The sequence below is a fragment of the Coregonus clupeaformis genome, chromosome 7 (assembly GCF_020615455.1).
Source record: "Coregonus clupeaformis isolate EN_2021a chromosome 7, ASM2061545v1, whole genome shotgun sequence".
In the NCBI taxonomy this organism is placed as follows: domain Eukaryota; kingdom Metazoa; phylum Chordata; class Actinopteri; order Salmoniformes; family Salmonidae; genus Coregonus; species Coregonus clupeaformis.
In genome coordinates this window covers 8,702,846-8,724,256 of record NC_059198.1, presented here as the reverse complement: position 1 = coordinate 8,724,256, position 21,411 = coordinate 8,702,846, and the positions used below count along the sequence as shown (strand labels likewise).

The following is a 21,411-nucleotide window of genomic DNA, read 5'->3' as shown; positions in this document are numbered from 1 at the left end:
TCTCAGAATAACCCACTGGTCCTACAAACACACAGCATTACATTAGGCTCCGCCCTGTAACCTTTCCCCTCAACCCTATCCTTATCCCCATCTCCATGTTCCTCCCATCTCGCTCTGTTAACTTGAGAAAGGAAGTGATGAGGCAACGAGGACAGCTAAGGGAAAGATGAGAGCTTGAATGGTAGAAGGGAGAGCGTGACAAAGTCATTTGTTAGTAAAAAGATATGCCACTGTGTCAGGTGGGAAGGCAGGATTGGCGGTCAATCCATACATATGACAGTAGAAAACACTCAAGCAAAGTTATATCAGAAAAATATGTCTCTGATTGGCAGCCCACAGGTACAGGGAAGTATGAAATATAAATATAACTGAATGTATGAATGTATCTGAATTATATGATTTTGAATGTTGTACCTGTAACCCACTTCTGAAAAAATTACAAACTAAAGAAAAAGTTGGTCACAATTTTTTTATTGCAGCTTTCCAATCTCTCTCAAACTAACCACCGATGTTTTGTTTTGTTGAATGAAAAATCCATCCTTATTCATAAATTTCAATTCATAATATATTGTACGAATTGCAATTTGTAACATAATACAAATTGTAATTCATAACATATCATACGAAATGGATGATGGACATCCACAAATGAATACTTACCATAGGAAACGTAACATATCATACTAATTGGGGGGGTGTCGGATTTACATTAACTATGTTACGTTACCTCTGAGTCCAGGTTGCATCCAGAGGAGCCTATCAGCACCAGGCCTGATGAATGCCTGTCTACCAGGAAGCAGGGGGAAGATGACACAGGTGCACATGAGAGTTGGAATCTTCAAGAATGGAATCTTTGAGTTTTTTTGCTTAGCTTTAAAAAGGGATTCAGGAAAATGCATACATAAGTCCTTACTGTAGTTTCTAGATGAAACACTGTTTTGATGTATGATCAAATTGGATAATTATGTTACAGAACATGTCTACCAGCAAAAGTGAGCGGTATATTGATGTTTTATGTGAGGAGTTCAAATGTTTCCTTCCATGTGTGGTGGATATTATAAGATAAGGATTTGCTTGAGTCCAAGTCAAACTAAGATTCTTTATTTTTCTGAGCTCAGGAGAATAACAGAGTTACACAGCACAGTGCAGACAGTCTGAATTCTGAAGCATTGGGTGATAAGCACATATCTTTATAGTTTCTGTTCTTGGGCGGAACTCTCAGTTCCCGTTGATACTCCCAAGAACAGGAGATTATAATAGGACAGTTTCACACAGTTAGTCACATACTCAGTTATGTGGACACATACAATAAAAATGTCCCATTACACATGTCCAGCTCATATGCTTTAACTTACCCACTCACACACACGTTGGGTTCCAGATCTGAAGGCAGTAGTGGGTAATACAGGGTCCCATGGATGTGTGTATATTAACCAAAGCCTCTCAATATAAGGCTCTGCATAGCACTATGGAGTGATGTATGGTGTCAAGGACAGAGAATATATCACAGTCCACAGATAACTAAGCAAGATAAACCAAAATAAATTAGGAAAAGTGAGGATGGCCAAAGGGGAAAGGGGGGAAAATAGACAAATCGAAGGATAATAAATGAAAGGGTAGAGAAGGTAGAGGGTGAAGGGTGAAGAGAGCAAGATAAATTGTACAGACCAAATGGGCTGCCGCCTGCATGCCGGTGGCGCCACATAAATCTCTGGGCTCCCTGTCGCTAAGAAACCAACAATGTCACCATGACACCGTGTGTGGACAGGGACCCCCGGCTTGGGATGTCCTGTGATTAAGGAGTATTATGGGGTTTATGTTGCTCTGCCGCAGCTATAGGGAAAACATATTTAATGCTGGTTAATGTGTACCTAGTCTGTACCCCTACTCTGTAAGTACAATGTAGGATACCAAGTCCTATTCCTTTGAGGGCCTATTTAGTGAACTGTTTGTAACTCATGTATACACGGTACACCATGGGGCGGTTTCCCAGACACAGATCAAGCCTTGTCCTGGACTAAAAAGCAAAGTCAATGAGAAATGTAAGAGGAGGAAAGCACCTGGCTTTTCAATCAGCTTGTGACAGGCTCCCAACAGGGCGTCAAAAAAGGGAAAGGATCGCAAGGGCATACAAAGCATTACAGTCCCACATACAATGATGTTTCTAAATCTATAAGGTACAGTATTCATAGTGTGCCATTATTTTAGTCATTTCACCATACCACTATAACATTATCATAACATGTAACAAATGGAATGCAACACTGGCTATCAGATAACTCAGTCAGTGGACATTTACTTGTATGGAATATACCGTGGCGGTATTAGTCTGTATAATAATGATGCAGAGCAACCCTGGGAGTGCTGAAAGGTCTTAGTGTAATACTCTGTAAGTCCACACACTGACAGTATTTAGCTGTGGGTGTTGAATACTGATGTTTATTAGCATACCACACACTAAACATATCTGGTCTTCTGGAGGCCAGCGGTAAGCGGGCACTTACACTTAATTAAAATGCCTCTTCTAATAGCTAGATGTCTCCAAATGAAACACTGTGTCCTGACAGGAAGTTATTTTGATACAGAAACAGAGACTTGTGGATGAGGGGAAATCCTCCTGTTTGAAATGATGTGGAGATAGGAGGTAGCAGGTCAGGTGCACCTGCCCAGTCAGTGTCTGAGGATGGTTTTTCACATCACAAGCTAGAACATTTCAACACAAGCCCGCAGACCAAGAATCATACAGTATCTGCAAGGGCAATGTAATCGTAATTCAATAGCTCTGCACTTAGTTCCACACTACACATCCACTGTACACTACATAAATACATTCACACTGTGGACTGTTTTTGTCATAGGGTCAATGTAAATTGTTCAAAGTCCTTTTGGGATCGGCGTCCCTCGCTTCTCACGTCAAAATTCATTGGCTAAGCGGTCAAAGGCAAAGAATGCACGGTTTCCATGGTTACATAACGTAATACACATCCTGTCTCTCTCTCCACTACACGTTTCAGATTGGAGAATCTCATATGTGGTGCCTTTACATTCTGCTGCCCCTGAGTGTCAGCGTGTAAATGTGATTCTGTGTAAATGTTATTCTGTCTCTCACTGTTCAAATAAACCTACCATTAAAATTATAGACTGATCATTTCTTTGTCAGTGGGCAAACGTACAAAATCAGCAGGGGATCAAATACTTTTTTCCCTCACTGTATGTAAAAGGAGTATAGTGTTTGTGACATACTGTACAGTATGTATGTAAAATGAGTATAGTGTTTGTGACATACTGTACAGTATGTATGTAAAAGGAGTATAGTTTTATGACATACTGTACAGTATGTATGTAAAAGGAGTATAGTGTTTATGACATACTGTACAGTATGTGTTTGCTTGTGTCCATTTTTGTGCTCTAGAAAGGTTCACTAGAGTTGCAGAAGTTTCAGATGACAGGACCAACCCTTTCGGTAACCCCTTACATCTAACCAACCCTCACCCAGACACCCCTCCTCTCCCAACCTGGGCACCTCCTGTCCTGACCCCCTCCCTGTTCTCCCTGAGGAAATAAGAGTGTTCATGGAGAGAGGACCAGCCACTATCTCTGCTGAAGACCATAGGGTACCATGCCATTGCCAAACTACGCTCCAAGCAGTAACGAAAGCATGCCTGTGCCAAAGAAAGCAGGTAAGGGTTCATGATCTTCTCTGTGTATCAATAAATTATGTAATTGAAAGCGGACCAAAACCAAAGCAAATGTAATAATCAGTCAATCAGCATTACATTGATAATACATTTTATTGGCTTTCCCGATTGAGACATGATAGAAATTACTATTTTTTATGTATATTTCACATTCCCATGAATACATGTTTTACGTTTTGTTGTGTTATAAATGGTTTTGCTTTATCATACACCAGGCAAATAATTAATAATTTAGGATTTTTGTTACGTTATTGACATTTTATTGTTATGTCCCAAATGATTAATCGTAGTTTGCCAGTAACTCAACTAAATAATAAATGGGAAATAATTGCATTACTATTGAGTAAAAAATGTTAGAACACTTTTGAGATGACACTATACACTAGTGAAATTATGATTATTGCGGCTGGTGTATTTCTGAACATCAAGTTAATCAAGTTACTATGCCTTCCTCGCACTAAAAACAACATCCGTATTGTGTAATGTTGCTAGTGTTGTCTTTCCTGACAAACCGCTCTTCTGAGCCCCAGGATTAAGAAACGAGTCGTTGTTTTAAATCAACAAAGGAACCGACCTCCATTTCACTGTGTCGTACTGGAACACACATTTTAGCACTGGTGTATGGGGCATGGTGGAGTCTATATGTAGACTATGGGGCATGGTGGAGTCTATATGTAGACTATGGGACATGGTGGAGTCTATCTGTAGACTATGGGACATGGAGGAGTCTATCTGTAGACTATGGGACATGGTGGAGTCTATATGTAGACTATGGGGCATGGTGGAGTCTATATGTAGACTATGGGACATGGTGGAGTCTATATGTAGACTATGGGGCATGGTGGAGTCTATATGTAGACTATGGGACATGGTGGAGTCTATCTGTAGACTATGGGACATGGTGGAGTCTATATGTAGACTATGGGACATGGTGGAGTCTATATGTAGACTATGGGACATGGTGGAGTCTATATGTAGACTATGGGACATGGTGGAGTCTATATGTAGACTATGGGGCATGGTGGAGTCTATATGTAGACTATGGGACATGGTGGAGTCTATATGTAGACTATGGGACATGGTGGAGTCTATATGTAGACTATGGGACATGGTGGAGTCTATATGTAGACTATGGGACATGATGGAGTCTATATGTAGACTATGGGGCATGGTGAAGTCTATATGTAGACTATGGGACATGGTGGAGTCTATATAAGAGTGTCAGGTTGTGAAATACCTGCTTGTTCAGTTATGGTTAAGCTACTGGGAATCTTAAGTGTTAACTACTGTTTTGGCATATGGACTTTATTATATATAAGGCTAGCTAAGGAGAGAGAGACAGACAGGCAGACAGATAGACAGTGCTCATCACTGGGTATTTTATTATGAATTTATGATGTCGATAACATGTTGTTTATTGGCCACCAATTACACAAGCTGTATCATATTCCTTTGACAGGCCCACTTTGCCAAGTACCTCTCTCCGCCTGTCTTGCTGCCAAATCTCTCCCTCATCTCATCAATCAGCTCATCAAACTGTTTTCCCCTCGCCTCTCCAGACCACAATGTTCCAACTGGATCAAATCCATTCTTTCAGCAGTCAGCTCTCACACAGCCTCACTGGCCCGTTGGCCATGTCAGGTCTCACACCTCATCTCTGTCTGTCACTTCGCTCCATGAAACTAACCTCTCTCGATGCTGCCAATGATCCCGTCCACCCTTTCTATATTGCTATATTCCTCCTCCTCTTACTCTGTGCTTCTCCATATATCCCTCTGTCCGTCCAACCCTGCTATGGATCCTTCACATGTATCCAGCCCTAGCCCAGTGTGCCCTCAATATCCCATCACTCCCCATCACTGCCATCCTTTGGCTCCCATAGTAATGAAGTGTGAAGTCATGGACAGTAACTTAAGTACCTGGCTGTGAAACACAACGTTTTATTTATGCCTGTTTGATTCTGTGAAAATCTGACCTCTGAGGTTCGTATTGCCAATTCAAATTTAGACAGTTGCATTGCTTTTCATGACAATGTACAACTAAACATCGATTATTTCAAAGTCAATTGGAGCTAGGTCTTCACGGGTCCGGGTGGACCCGATATACCCGAGTTCGGTCCAGAGCCCGATCGGGTTCGGGTCTGAAATTCTAACTTGTCCCTCGGGTCCGGGTCTGGTCCTGTTTGATTGGACCTGACCATGGCTCTGCATAGCCTATAGCATATTTATTTTATGCTAATAAGGTGAATTTATTGACTTATAGAAGGCCTAGCCAACATATACTGTAAAGACCTATTTGTTAACCAGAAGAGCAACTTGGCTGATAAACATACTGTTTTTGTCACTCGGGTCTGGTCTAGATTCGGACCAGTTAGGGTACGGGTTGGGTCTAGGTCGAGTTGTCCTCAGGTCCATTCGGGTTCGGGTCTGATTGTCCTCGGGTCCTGGTCCAACTTTTTAGACCCGTGAAGACCTCTAATTGGAGCCCATCACATTTCATCTCATGTTGACATCGTCCCAATGACTTTCTCTCTTCTTCTTTTTCTTCTAGAATGCTGTCATGTATCCTCCTGTTTGTTTGTACATCTGTCTGTCCATGCTTATTTCCATCCATCTCCATTTCATCATCGGCATGGATCACAGCGAGGGTTTTTTTACACACTTCATAACGGAGGGCAGAGGGATGGATCTGAGCTTTGGCCAGCTCCCTTCACCTCTCTCTGTCACATCTCGTGATCTCCTTATCAGTGGAGATCCCGCTGTTCCCGAACCCGATCCGGGCAGAGAGCTCCATCTCATCCAGGGGGGTCGCGCAGACCACTGACGAGCACGTCCAACATAAGCAGCTTCTTTTCTACCATGTCAGAGGGGTCATCGTCCTGGCCTCTGAAAGGCATCTACAGATGTCCTCAACATGGCCGACTGGCCTTCCTCCAATTACCAGGGAGGAGAAGACGAGTCTACATTTCATTCTCCGATTAGCTTCTGTCCATCCGCAGCACACCTATCATGTGACCTGAATGTCGTTGTTACTGTGAATAAACATCATACTCATCTTCAAAAACATCTCTAGAAATTGACAAATGTTGGTTTATTAGACAAATGTGTTGCTTTTCCAAGATCAGAAGAAATCTATTCAAATGCTGTCCCCAATACTGTTGAACTTCCATTCCAATCCTTCCCCTGCCAATTCCATCATATGATTTCACAATTTGATTGTTGGTTCAATGGATTCCAATGCGCTTGACCCCTATGTTTGACCTGAGGTAGCAACCTCCCTTGTTTGTCATTTTCTGCCACTGTCTCTATGTGCCTGAACATTCATCCACCCATCTTCTCTTTTTTAAAATGTCTCTATCTCTGTGTCAACTCATCAATCTCTCTGAGTATCTGTTTATCCATCTGTCGAACTGTCCGGGGCTTTGCTAGTGACCCCATTAAGAGCAGCAGGGTATCTGGCTGAGCTTATCCTCCACAGGGGAGCCAGAGCCCCCTCATATCCCCCCTCACCCCTGCCGGGCCCCGGCCCTGTTCATAGTAACCAGGCAGGGTGATGTCTCACTCCATGGTGACTCTGGATATTTTCTGGATGTCGGGAAGTATTCAGACCCCTTCCCTTTTTGCTTTGTCATTATGGGGTATTGTGTGTAGATTGATGAGGGGAAAAAACAATGTAATGCATTTTAGATTAAGGCTGTAACGTAACAAAATGTGGAAAAATCAAGGGGTCTGAATACTTTACGAATGCACTGCCTGTGAAGCATTCTCTTCAAAATGAGGATCAGACACTTTCAAATTGCAAGATTGCCTATCAAATGCTCCATCCCATGTTACTTTAGAACAGGGATGGGCAACTTTGATGGGGGTGGAGGCCACAAAAAATCTGAACTCATGTGGGGCCGCAGTTGCTCGCGGGTACCCATATGTGCGTACCCCCACCACCACTACTTTGCGAGCAAAACATTTTAGCAGCGCCCCTCTTGACAGCGGAGAGAAACATTTTACATTTTAGAGTTACGTTCGTGCAATTCCACACATTTTGCCATGGGGCGTAGAGAAAATGTTGAAGTTTTAAAGCAAGTTTGCTGCAATTCTACACATTTTGCCATGGGGTTGGAGAGAGGATTTAGCAATTTTATAACACATTTCATGCAATTCTACAAATTTTTCCATAGGCTGGAGAGAAATGTTTGCAGGTTTTTTGATATCTGAGTGAGACTGACTAACAAAATCACTGACTAACAAAATCAATGGGGCCCCCCGGCCGATAATTCAACCATGATTACTAAGTTTAGATAGCTGGCCACTTAACTAATTTGCCAATATACAAATGTTATGCTGACATGGGCTAATTAAGCGACTATCAGCGACTGACATAACAAGGGAAAAACTGCTAATGCACAACCAAATTTCGAAATTGCACCTTGTGTATTCTACTATTCTAACTTGCAACAGTAAGACTTAAAACATTTTGGGACCGCAAGTTGCCCATCCCTGCTTTAAAATGTATGTTTCTCCCTCTTAAATCTCTCTACCCTCGCAATGATTCTCCTGAATCCCTTGATGACACCCTCCATCAATGTCTTACTTTTGCCATCTACTAACTGTCCCTGGCTATCCCATTAGCTGACTCTTGCTATTTCTCTCTGTGTCCCTCCCTCTCCCATCCCTCTGTGCCTATAAGGGAGGATTCCGGGAGAGTATGGAGAGGGATGACGGATGAAGTGACCTGTCATCAACCTCTTTCCTCCCTACTGCCCATGTCCTGACTCCCGAGATCAGATGACCTTCTCCCTTCCTCTCTTGCCAAACCTTTCCTGATCTTTACTTCTACTTGTTGTTCAGTACAGTACACATTATATGCATACCTTCTGTCAAAGTCATTTGAATCTCTTTTGGGCAGTGTGCAGCTGTTCAGTCTTTCAGGATACATACAGTGGCGTATCCAGAGTGCACCCCCCCCCTTTAAATCTGATTGGCCACTCCATTTAATTAGTTTGTTTATTTTATTGTTAACATTGTTGGGGAAGACTGGCTTCCCTTGGCATCCATGAATACACGTCACTTTGTAGGCTGAAGGTCATTAGACTTATGGTGTTTGTAATAGATGTCTCTATTACCTGGTGCACAGTGCACTGTTCGGATGCTGGACTTATTTTGGAGTAGACGAACGTGCGCAGGTAACCTACTTAACCTACTTTTTTTGACAATCAGATGAAAACATTATGACTGGTTGTGTTCATGACACATTCATTGGTAATACATTTTTACAGTTAAACCACGTCTTTACTATAAAGCCCCTAAAACAAATTCACGTGGAGGTCCAGTTAAAGAAATAGAGATCCCCGAATGTCAAGGCATAATTCACACTCTGGATGGCACTTACAAGTGAATTTACTGCTGTATGCTACATAGCCATGGGAAGCAGGGGTGCTGCAACATAATGGACCTTGACACCGGTGTAATGTATATTTAGAATGTTCATTTTCATCTCGTAATGCCATATATTAGTTTATGCTTTTAAGTCACAAACATGGAAGCTTGATTGGAAAGACCAGTGGTTCAGAGTTCAGCCAACCACGATGGGAAGTTGTCGAAAGACATCATAACCTCTACAGTAAGGTGGCAGCTTCTTTGGCACACATGCTTCACGCAAGGAAGACAGCGATGTTCTCAGCCTTATTCTTACCTTGCTCATCCTACCAGTTTCTCTTGGCCTCTGCCGATGTGGTAACAAGCTCACATTATTCCTCATGGTCATCATCCTGTCGGCTGCCTCTCCGCTACTGGGAAGACAAGTCGTGAAAGCTGGAGAGTTAGGTTTCCCTCAGACGGGTGCCAGCACGGACTGTCCTGAGCAAAAGAGCCGGGTTAAAAGGACAGACTGGCCAATCCTTCCAGCGATGTGTTGGCAGGGCCGGCGTAATCAATGACCAGTTGACCACTCCATTGGTGTTAACGAAGGGCCTGGCTTCCTGCAATGGTGCAGACTGTCAGGAAGAACCATTAAGACATATCGCTCACGCTCTCTGCTATCCCCTCCATCACTGAAAGCTTGCTATCCAGTGACATCCTCAAACACGCATGTGGGGCATTTGAGAGCACGTTGGCATCCCAATGGATGTAGAAAAGAAATGGAAACGCTCACTCTGTATCTAGTTCTCACGTGGGCGGGTGTGTAGGGTACACGTGCATACCGGTATCCTATGTGTGCATGTGTGTGTCACGTAAAGGAGAAAATACCCGTATCAGTCCCTCCAGGATTCTGCGATTCTGCATATTATGCGAGGGGTTGCAAATTTGACCAATCACCACACTATTACTGTATAAAATGGTTCAATCAAGCCACGTCAACAAACTTTTACCCCAGTCAGTGCATTTTGGTGACGAAATTGACTAAATCATTGCAAATTGCCATAGCAAAATCAAGCAATTTTGCTTGCAAATATCACTAAACGCCCTGAAACCTGGAGGGTCTGCCATATATGAGATGGCTTCTCTTGTCCAGGGATCCCCAGCTCCAGAGCAATGACGCAGTCTGATAGGTAAGAATGAGAGATGAGATGAAAGGAGGGAGATGGATGACCCTTTGAAAATCAACAGTAATTTGAGCTAATGTCGCCCATAGACGAAAGGAGACTGACGGACGGTGACAGTCCGAGTGGAAACGGGACAGCAATAGCACCCAGTTTTCTGAGAAAGTGGGATGAAAAATGAATGGACATGAGGGAGAACCAGAGATTAAACAACAGCCAGAGTACTGCAGCAGCAGAGACAAACATACCATCAGTGACGTGAAATAACGTCCATCAGACACAACGTGTAGTCTTATAAACGGCCTGACCCCTGGTGTCAGTGGCTGTGATGTGTGTCCTTAGCGGATGTAAGTTTAGTCATGGCATGTCTTTAAGCCGTAACCCAAACCTGGGCTGGTATGGGTAAACTACATTAATCAGTGTTAAGAGAAAAGACTCAGAATAGCACACACACTCCACAGTGATATACGGCATAAAGGCAAGTAGTGGGAGGGAGGTGGGGGTGAAGGGAGAGAGTGACAGGAGCAGGGAGGTAGAGGCAAGGATAGGAGAGATGATGAGAAGGAATGGAGAGAAGGAATCATGGACAGTAACTGCAACTAGCACAAATTCTACAAATGCACAGTGAATAAATAGATAACAACCATCTGACACAAGATAATGTTCTATCTGGGAAAAATCTAAAAGATAACATTTATTTTTGCCTCTTTTCTGTAGGAAGAAAATCCCAGGCCGCTCCTGCAGGTATGATTTCTGTAATACTGCATGTATTACTACTGAAAAGCCTGACTAACAATGGCATCCCAGGAATTACATTAGACTGGTGGTGTAATTCAAACTGGATCATCTCATCAGTATACCGTTACTGGATTTCACACTTTTCTCTCTCTCTCCTCATCACAGAGGTGCCGCCGGTGTACGAGCCCAATATTCATGATCCCACCACCAGGGCTGACCACATGAAATGTAAGGCCATGTAATTGGCTCTTTATCAGTTTGGGCCTCACTCTATGTAATGCATTTGATGCTAAATCCTGCTTGCCCACAGCCTATACAATGTTGAAATGCACAATTATGACCTGGTTGACAGTATATCCGCTTTACGGCTTACACACAAGAGATTGTACATATCTCAATAATATCACAGTACTCATCTGACCTTATCTGTTCTCCGACCCTTTCATCTCATCCATATTCATCCTACCACTCAACTCAATTCCTCTCTCTTTACCTCATCGTTTCTCTTCCTCTTTCTCCCCTCAGACTGGATCCCCCTCTCCCTGGATGACAAAACGGCCCAGAAGCTGCTGTGGATATCCGAGAGCAACCTCAAGGTGTCGCGTATGTCAGAGGAGGTGTGTCCATACCCCATGAGACCGGAGAGATATGAGCATTCACCACAGGTTGGTCTGCCATCCTCAGTTACAGGGCACACATCATAGTGCCATTGTGTAACTAAAGTGTGCCTACATTTTTGGACATGCCATCAGTGCATGCCTGCCTCTAAGACATCTCTATCTTCCCTTTCCACTATCCGCCCTCTACTCTGTGCAGGTGCTGTGTAAGGAAGGGCTGTTGGGGCAGAGAGGGTGGGTGGTGATTGGGGCAGTGTACGAGAGCATGCGCCGGAAGGACGGGCCATGTGGGCTGGGGGAGAATGAGAGCTCATGGGGTGCGGGCTGGGCCGGCTCCTGCTACCACGTCTGGCACAATGGGGAGAATGTGGAGGTCAAGCTCCCTTTGTGCAACACCATGAGCATATACCTGGACCAGCCCGCTGGCATCATCAAGTTCTTCATCGTGGAAGGAGAAGGGGAGGCGGAGAAGGAGGTGCGACTGATACACAAGTTCAAAACTAACCTCAAAGAGAAGATTCTGCCTTGTTTCTGGGTTGGCAGTAAATCCTTCTGTTGGATCCGGAAGAAAGAGGGACAATAACAGGAAGGGTGTAAGAAAGGAGAGATGAAGAGATTGAGAGGGGGATGGAATAACAGGTCAGGGAAGGAGTAAGAGAGGGAGGTATAATGGACAGAAGAGAAGATACGTTTCTAATATTTGGAGAACAAGCACTGGTGTGAGAATGCAGAATTGAAGCAGAGAATAATGGAATCTTCACAACATGAAATCATTTGTAATCTGTAATAGATTCACATCATGTCTACGGTTTTAAGTGTTGCTGTTATCTCTCTGTTGCATGAGGACAACTTAAGTATGAATTACTAGGTTATATTATGATAATTTTTAGAATTACAATTGTATTGAGTATTACTATTTATTAGTACTGTGACTCCTTTCTGTTACAGCACTAGTTAGTGTTAGAGTAGAGTGTGTAGCTTGTAACATTTTATATTAGATTTAACTGTGTTCATTTATGAATGTGATGAATAAATACAACTGTGTAACAATAAAGTTCAACTATTTACACTGAACAAAAATATAAAACGCAACTACAACAATTTCAACATTTTTACTGAGTTACAGTTCATATAAGGAAATCAGTCAATTGAAATAAATTCATTAGGCCCTAATCTATGGATTTCACATGACTGGGAATACAGATATGAATCTGTTGGTCACAGATACCTTTAAAAAAAAGTAGGGGTGTCGATCAGAAAACCAGTCAGTATCTGGTGTGACCACCATTTGCCTCATGCAGCACGACACATCTCCTTCGCATAGAGTTGATCAAGCTGTTGATTGTGGCCTGTGGAATGTTGTCCCACTCCTCTTCAATGGCTGTGCAAAGTTGCTGGATATTGGCGGGAACTGGAACACGCTGTCGTACACGTCGATCCAGAGCATCCCAAACTTGCTCAATGGGTGACATGTCTGGTGAGTATACAGGCCATGGAAAAACTGGGACATTTTCAGCTTCCAGGAATTGTTTACAGATCCTTGCGACATGGGGCTGTGCATTGTCATGCTGAAACATGAGGTGATGGCGGTGGATTAATGGCACGACAATGGGCCTCAGGATCTCGTAACAGTTTCTCTGTGCATTCAAATTGCCATCGATAAAATGTAATTGTGTTTGTTGTCAGTAGCTTATGCCTGCCCATACAATAACCCTACCGCCACCATGGGGCATTCTGTTCACAAAGTTGACATCAGCTCGCCCACACGACACCATACACACGGTTTGCAATATGCCCGGTATAGTTGAAACTGGGATTCATCCGTGAAGAGAATACTCCAGCGTGCCAGCGGCCATTGAAGGTTAGCATTTGCCCACTTTAGTCGATTACGACGCCGAACTGCAGTCAGGTCAAGACCCTGATGAGAACGACGAGCACGCAGATGAGCTTCCGCGAGATGGTTTCTGACAGAAATTATTCGGTTGTGCAAACCCACAGTTTCATCTGCTGTCCGGTATCTGGTCTCAGACGATCCCGCAGGTGAAGAAGCCGGATGTGGAGGTCATGAGCTGGCGTGGCTACACGTGGTCTGCAGTTGTGAGGCCGGTTGGACGTACTGCCAAATTCTCTAAAACGACATTGGAGGCGGCTTATAGTAGAGAAATGAACATTATATTGTCTGGCAACAGCTCTGGTGGACATTCCTGCAGTCAGCATGCCAATTGCACGCTCCCTCAAAACTTGAGACATCTGTGGCATTGTGTTGTATGACAAAACTACATTTTAGAGTGGCCTTTTATTGTCCCCAGCACAAGGTGCACCTGTGTAATGATATTGTTGTTTAATCAGCTTCTTGATATGTCACACCTGTGGATGGATTATCTTGGCAAAGGAGAAATGCTCCCCCAAAGGGATGTAAAGAAATGTGTGCACAAAATTTGAGATAAATAACCTTTTTGTGCATATGGAAAATGTCTGGGATCTTTTATTTCAGCTCATGAAACATGGGACCAACACTTTACATGTTGCATTTATATGTTTGTTCAGTATACTTCTTAATCTGATACTGCCCTCTATAGGACAGCCATTATACCGCACCCAAATAACATTCAGTGTCAAAAGACTCACAGAAAACCAACAGCCTGATTCACTGATGTTGCTCCTTACGTTTATTTAATCCATTCAGGTAATCAAATTAAACATTTATCTGCTTTTGAAATGTTGGGAGATGGATACATCTCCGTTCGCTTCCACTGCTTTCTTTCGCTCTCCAACTCACTCATTCAAGACATTTGGAGTATATTATTATAATAGTGTCATTATATCCCAGATAGTAACAGTAATCATTCTACCAGTCATTCATTCATTCATTCATTGGCAAGGTAGAAATACAAAAAGGCGTGTTTCATGGAGGCATAGTGCCCTTCACTCACAATTTGAAAAGCTACAGGCGTCATGTTAAAAAGCCCCCTAGAGCCAACCATTTCTAGAAGGGTGACCCATCCTTCACGGTTCTACTTGGAAAGTCCCACAACGTACAGAGTCAGCGCCTGTGTCAGTTAGAATAATTTCAAATAATGTTAGTGTCCATGTTGGTCAGTACAGTGGGTCACTATGAGCACATTTGAAGTTAAGTTGCATGTAGTGAGTTGTCTTGTAGTGTATGGGTGTAATGTGTTGAAAATTATCTTAGTGTGTATACCAGCATATGTTATGTCAGTTAATCCTCTCGGTGTACACGGTTATTACTACCAAATGTTTGGTTAGTGATTAGCTAATACACTGGGGTACTTTTCTGTTGTTAGTATCATATACTGCCCACCTGCCAGCCAATCAATTAGCTTGCTTTCATCCACACACTCTTTCTCTCACTCCTTCACTCCCTCACTTTCTTTGGCTCTCAGTGTTTGAGGGAGAAGTCTCCCGTGTTGAGGCGAGGGCGAGGTAGTCCTCCAAACATTTCTGTTCCATCGTTGGCTCCTGGGGCCAACAGGGCCTTCATGCTGGCAGCAATATGATCCAGGTCAGCTACGCCAGCCTGCAACACAGAGAGACAGTTAGTGGGTATGTGTGTCAGAATGACTGATTGACAGACAGAAAGTGAGCTGTATGTTGGATGTGTGTTTTTAAATTAAGGTTGACTGACCCGTTCCCCACTGTGGCCTTCTCCCTGGGGGGGTCTGTTGCCCTTGAAGCCCCATACAGGAACAGACACGGGGAGGGAGCGGGCCATGTTCATGGGTTTGGGGTGTCGGGATGAGAACGACTGTCCCATGGCCATGCTGCGCGGGGGAGGAGGACAATCCTCACTTAACGAGCCTGGAGCAGAGAGGAGTCACATTAAGATCCTTAGATCATCATTAACTAATATTACTACACACATACACTCACCATCAGTACTCTCCTCCTCTCCATCGGACTCAAAGAATGGTTCACAGTCACGAGACAGCGAGTCCTCATCCATGGAAAACACTCCTGAAGCAGAGACCGAGATTAATATTTACGAAGCCATTCACAGACCCCGAGTTAAAAATTTAATCCCAGAGCTCAGTATTCACCTGCAGTCTCATTCAGATTACGGCTCCTTTCGTCCATGTCCTCCTCTTCCTCACACTCTTCCTCCAAGTCCCCAATTCCAGGCATGTCTCTCCCTCGTCCAGCCTCCTCTATCATCACAGCCATCTCTCGCTCCCTCTCTCCATTTCCATGCTGCCCAGCAGCTTGGCCAATGACAGCCCCAGAGTGGTAGATTGAAGGGTAGCTCTGCGAATAGAGTGTGGTATTGGGGCTGATGGTTCCCACCCCACCCTCTCCTGTTAGGCCCTGTGGAAGAGAAAAAGCAAAGTTAAGAACTTCATGATCTCACACAGCACTATGAATGACAGCCACATTGAATGGCACAAAATGACTGACACACAGTCAGTCTACTCACCACCCTGTCAGTGGGCATGTCCACTACCAGCTTAGCTCCTCCGTCTACTGCACTCAGACGTGTATATCTATGCGCCGTTAGCATAGATGTGGAGTGCAGCACTGCAATGTCGTCCATGTAGCGCCGCGAAGACTCAGCCAAAGCCCCCTGACCCCACACGTGATAGGAGAAATCGCACTTCCGGCCTCCAGCAGGCAAGCCACTGCCAATCTCCCGTTTCCTCCCATCTCCCTCCACTACAGATGGCCAGAACTTCTTACAGGCTGTAAGAATAGCCAGGTCGCAGCCTGACTTCTGACAATATCCCTCCGCCGCTGCGAGTAGTGCCAGCCAGCTCTCTTTGTGGTTGTCTGGGATCTCGGGGTCAGATGATTGGGTGATGGAGGCCATGATGGGTAAACAGGACTGCCAATGACTGTTGGATTTGTTTAATTTATTAGGGCTAGCTTTTATGGAATGTATAAATGCTTTGTAACTATTTTTATTGGTCAATAGCTAAAAATGTATAGGTTAGTGTAATCAGGCGCCTGTATGACTCAGCCAGCAGTTTGATATTGAATACTATATATTTTTGCTTACAAGTCTTGTGATAAATTGACCTTTTTTCTCACTGGAGTGTAGGCTGTAGTGTTTCTATGTTTTTGTAATCTGCTTTTGGCTAATCTGAGGAAACATTAAGATCTCTTTTCTATTGCTGGTTTGGTTGTTAAAGCTAAGAATAAAACTATCCTTAGTTGTTATAAAGCAGGTTTCAGAGGCATAAGGTGATTGTTTGATATTATGAATGTCAGTGTGCCTGAGAGAACTAGGGGAGAGATAAATGAAAATGTTGCTCGTGTTACCTGGAAAAAAACAAAATGGACAAATAAAGCTTGATGATTAAAATCAGTTGCTCTTAAAATAAATAGCTATTGTTATTTTGACATATTTCCTTGTTAGTCATTATAGCAGTGGCGGCTGGCCGATAGAGGGCGCTAGGGCGCCGCCCCCTTAAATAAAATTATTTTAAAAAATAAAAAAATAAAAAATAATAATAATAATAATAATAAAAACATCAGTATGTCAATATTTGTGTGTTTGAAATATGGAATGCACACAGTAATATGTGTAAGATATGATAGAAAATCATATTCGCAACCTTTCCTCTGCCTGTCAAACGCCTCGTCAGCTCTGGGCGATACAGAAAGTGCCCCGAGGAGGCGGGTCTCACGTAGCAGTTAAGCCAATTGCTAATTTAAGATATGAATGTATGACATAAAATGTAGTCAATAAGCGATCTTAAATCGAATCCAAGGAGGGCGATTATTTTACACTTCAAGCTCGCCCCCTGATAAAATAAGGACCGGGGTCCAGTGACGCCATTTTTACTAGACAACAATGGCGAACGCAAACGTTACTCCTCCAAGACCCAACCCTAACTGGGTGAAATCTCTCCTCCAAGATCCGTTTGAGAGGAGAACTTTGTCAGAGAAAGTTCGGGTGAAAGAGCTGGGCCCAGATCAACCTGACCTCTCAATCAGACAGCAGGCTAGCGAGAAAGGGAAGCAGTATATGCGCGGCTTCTCCCGTAGCTGGTACACCAGGAAGGCTTGGCTAGCTGGGTGCACTGATGCTAATGCTTTATTTTGCTTTCCGTGCTTGCTTTTAAAACGACGGGGTCAGATTCAGCATGGACAGGTACCGGAGTGAGGGATATGAAGCACCTGTCAGAGAAGGTAAAGAAACATGAGAACACCAGGGCACACATGGACAACTCTGTAAAGCTAGCTGTATTAGGAAGGGTGAACATTGCTACGCAGCTGGATGACGGCCACAGGATTGCGGTGAGGAAACACAATGAGGAGGTGGATAAAAACAGGCACATTCTATCCAAAATTATCGATTGTGTGAAGTTCTGTGGGGCTTTTGAGTTGGCCTTATGTGGGCACGAGGAGACTGACTCCTCAGACAACCCCGGCATTTTCCGGGCTTAGTGGATTTTGTTGCCTCCCTCGACAGTGTGCTGGAGGAGCACCTGAAGACAGCTACCGTTTTTAAGGGGGCACGTCAAAGACGATACAGAACGAGCTGTTGGACTGTATGCTGTCAATGCTTAAGGATTACATCCTGGAGGAAGTAAAGAGTGCTGATTTTATCGCCATTCAAGCTGACGCAGACGACTGACGCTTTCACCCACTGCCAGTTGGTGCTTGTGTGAGTGATTATCATAGAGCCGTCACAATTATATTTGTTTTAGTATTTTAAAAGGAAAGAGAAGACACAATCAGACGTTGATAATAATGCAGGAAAGTACTACACAGTTTGTAATAATTATTCAGGTGTCCACCAGGTCAATTTCTAGAAGAGGCCTAGTTGTTATTGAATATTAACTTTATTGCTAAGTGAACAGCAGAACAAAATTATGTTGCATCCCTCTCACAAATGTAATAGAAAAAGGCTTTAAAACGTAATAACATCAGTTAATTATGTACATCACAGGTTAAAAGCAGTTACTAGACATAGTTTGTGTGTATATACACACTGTCTGTCTGTCTGTCTGTCTGTCTGTCTGTCTATATATATATATATAAGTCACTGGTTGTGTGTTGAGGGGGAATTACAGTGAGTTAAGAAGTCTGATTGCAAGTTATCAAATTAAACTTTATTTTTTTGGACCCAGGGCCTCAATTCCCCTCTTTGTGTGGGGACAGCGCATCTGACGAGCAGCAACAGCCCATCAAGCGACGGAGGATGCTGGGACCAGGAGAACAACAGAGGTTGGCTATAGAGGTAAGTTGTGATGTAATTGTCAGTGTTTCCCACCTAGAACTTTTTCAGGCCTGGTAGTATGTAGCCAAAACCCTGAACAATCAGCACCTTGGTAATCATATACTTGAGTTGGACATAGGCATGTGTCAGTCAGGATCACTTGCATCAAAATAGCTTAATTGCAAATTAAAGCTGATGATGTATCTTTTACAGGTATGTGATACCATCCTGAGTCATGCCAAAGAGAGGTTCTCCTTCACCCAGCACCTCATCATGCGCAACACTATTGCACCATTATAGCAATATTAACTGTTGTCACTAGCTAGGCAATACTTAGATGATCACTAAACCAGAATTCAGATAATCGTCTGATAAAATTATGCATGATGAAACTTCATTTAATTAGTTTACACTCAACTCAAGCATAGAATTTGTCAAATTCACATACATTTCAATTCCATATTAATTTTCTGATGTCAGACTATCTGCCTTGTTGCATGACATGAGTTCATGGTCAATATCTCAGTGGTCAATATTTCAGTGGTCAATATGCATACATGACAGTTTGAGGACGTTCCAAAATAGACCTATGCTAACCGTGGAAAGACGTTGTCCACCTGTCGTTACGTCTCGCGAACTGTCGCAGTTCAGCGTCGTTACACCCCCCCTTCCCACAATCTCGTGCATTCGTTAGCATAACAAAACCTTGTAGTGTGACTGCCTGTTCTAGATTTACCCAGCTCGATTCTCAATGTCATCCCTGTGATTATTACTGCCAGGAAAGCACTCAATAAAAATGCACGCCACTGGCAATTTGCATGCTGCGGATTGTTTGTTTTTGTTTGCGAACTAACATGCTAGCTTACTGCTCTCCTGTGCACTCTCCTCCCAACACGAACACCATTTCACCTCCATTTTCTCAGCTTTGCAGAGACACTGGCACACACAGACACAAATAAACAGCAAGAGCAGAAGTCAACTTACACATTCAGTTCCTTCTTTCGTCCGTTGCACGCGTTATTCTAACTTTGTTTCTTTATCCCTCTTTGTCTGATTCTTCTTCTCAAGAATTCTCTCCCCTAGACTCCGACGTTGCTGTTTAGAGACGCTAGATCAGACGCACGTTTTACACGTGACTGTGTGCAGTGGGCGGGCTCGTAAGCGTCTTGTTTTGGACGTGCACTTGGACGAGGCTTGGGGCTGGCTGCATTTAAATAGTATGTCATGGTTTCTTCTACTGGTATAATTTGCTTAATCCTCACTGATCTGACATGATGGAGAGCTTGACAGGTGGAAGGAAATGCTTTTCGTAGGCTTCTCAATCTCTATATTATTTCCACCTAAACTGTCCTCTCATTTTGCAGGAAAAGAGAGGAGGAGAGTAAAACGTTTTAACTGGGATGCAACTTTGAGAAGACCGACAACAACAACAACCACTTACCGCTTTCACTAGCCTCCCTGTCCCGGTCTAAATTCTCTCTGTCCTAACCACTTCTGATTTTTCTGTGTTTTTTTTCTGTATTGGTGGCAGCAGCAGGATACTTGCTGTCAGTCATACATTTGTTAGAAGTGTCTTTCATTACCACCACTGATAATTACATGAAACCGACAAATATTGCAATAATAGAGCCCCACAGTGGAGGTGTCATAACAGTAGTGTGCCTGATAACCAACAATGAGGAGACAGTCTACAGGGAGGAGGTGAGGGCCCTGGCGGAGTGGTGCCAGGAAAATAACCTCTCCCTTAACGTCAACAAAACGAAGGAGCTGATTGTGGACTTCAGGAGACAGCAGAGAAGCTGACGGGACCGCAGTGGAGAAGGTGAAAAGCTTCAAGTTCCTCTGCATACACATCAATGACAATCTGAAATGGTCCACCCACACAGACAGTGTGGTGAAGAAGGCGCAACAGGAGACTGAAGAAATTCAGCTTGGCCCATAAGACCCTCACAAACATTTACAGATCCACCATTGAAAGCATCCTGTCAGGCTGTATCACCGCCTGGTATGGCAACGGCACCGCCCGCAACCGCAGGGCTCTCCAGAGGGTGGTGCGGTCTGCCCAATGCATCACCGGGGGCACACTGCCTGCCCTCCAGGACACCTACAGCACCCGATGAAGGCCAAAAAGATCATCAAGGACATCAACCACCCGAGCCACGGCCTGTTCACCCCGCTATCATCCAGTACAGGTGCATCACAGCTGGGCCCGAGAGACTGAAAAACTGCTTCTATCTCAAGGCCATCAGACTGTTAAATAGCCATCAATAGCCAGCCTCCTCCCAGTACCCTGCCCTGCACCGTAGAGGCTGCTGCCCTATGTATATAGACATGGAATCACTGGTCACTTTAATAATGTTTTACTTATTTCATATGTATATACTGTATTCTAGTCAATGCCACGCCAACATTGCTCGTCCTAATATTTATATATTTCTTAATTCCATTATTTTTCATTTAGATGTGTGTATTGTTGTGAATTGTTAGATACTACTGCACTGTTGGAGCTAGGAACACAAGCATTTTGCTACACCCACAATAACATCTGCTAAATATGTGTATGTGACCAATAACATTTTATTTTATTTGAATACCCATAAAACCTAGTGGTCAAACAGGGAAATGGTTCCAACTGTTTTTCCA

General features: G+C 43.6%; 2 protein-coding genes across 2 annotated transcripts; one reads left to right on the top strand and one right to left on the bottom strand.

Annotated features, from left to right (window-relative positions):
• Positions 1–3,506: 3,506 nt before the first annotated feature.
• Positions 3,507–12,711, top strand: LOC121570384 (tripartite motif-containing protein 16-like). The gene is made up of 5 exons (XM_041881842.2): positions 3,507–3,680; positions 10,951–10,977; positions 11,137–11,199; positions 11,497–11,636; positions 11,788–12,711. Exons 1-5 carry the CDS (start codon positions 3,620–3,622, stop codon positions 12,169–12,171), a joined length of 675 nt encoding a protein of 224 aa, XP_041737776.1. The 5' UTR covers positions 3,507–3,619; the 3' UTR covers positions 12,172–12,711.
• A 1,523-nt stretch (positions 12,712–14,234) lies between these two features.
• Positions 14,235–19,898, bottom strand: LOC121568968. The gene is made up of 6 exons (XM_041879509.2): positions 19,753–19,898; positions 16,021–16,862; positions 15,647–15,911; positions 15,480–15,563; positions 15,235–15,407; positions 14,235–15,126 (listed from the first exon to the last, which is right to left on the bottom strand). Exons 2-6 carry the CDS (start codon positions 16,408–16,410, stop codon positions 14,989–14,991), a joined length of 1,050 nt encoding a protein of 349 aa, XP_041735443.1. The 5' UTR covers positions 16,411–16,862; positions 19,753–19,898; the 3' UTR covers positions 14,235–14,988.
• Positions 19,899–21,411: the final 1,513 nt, after the last annotated feature.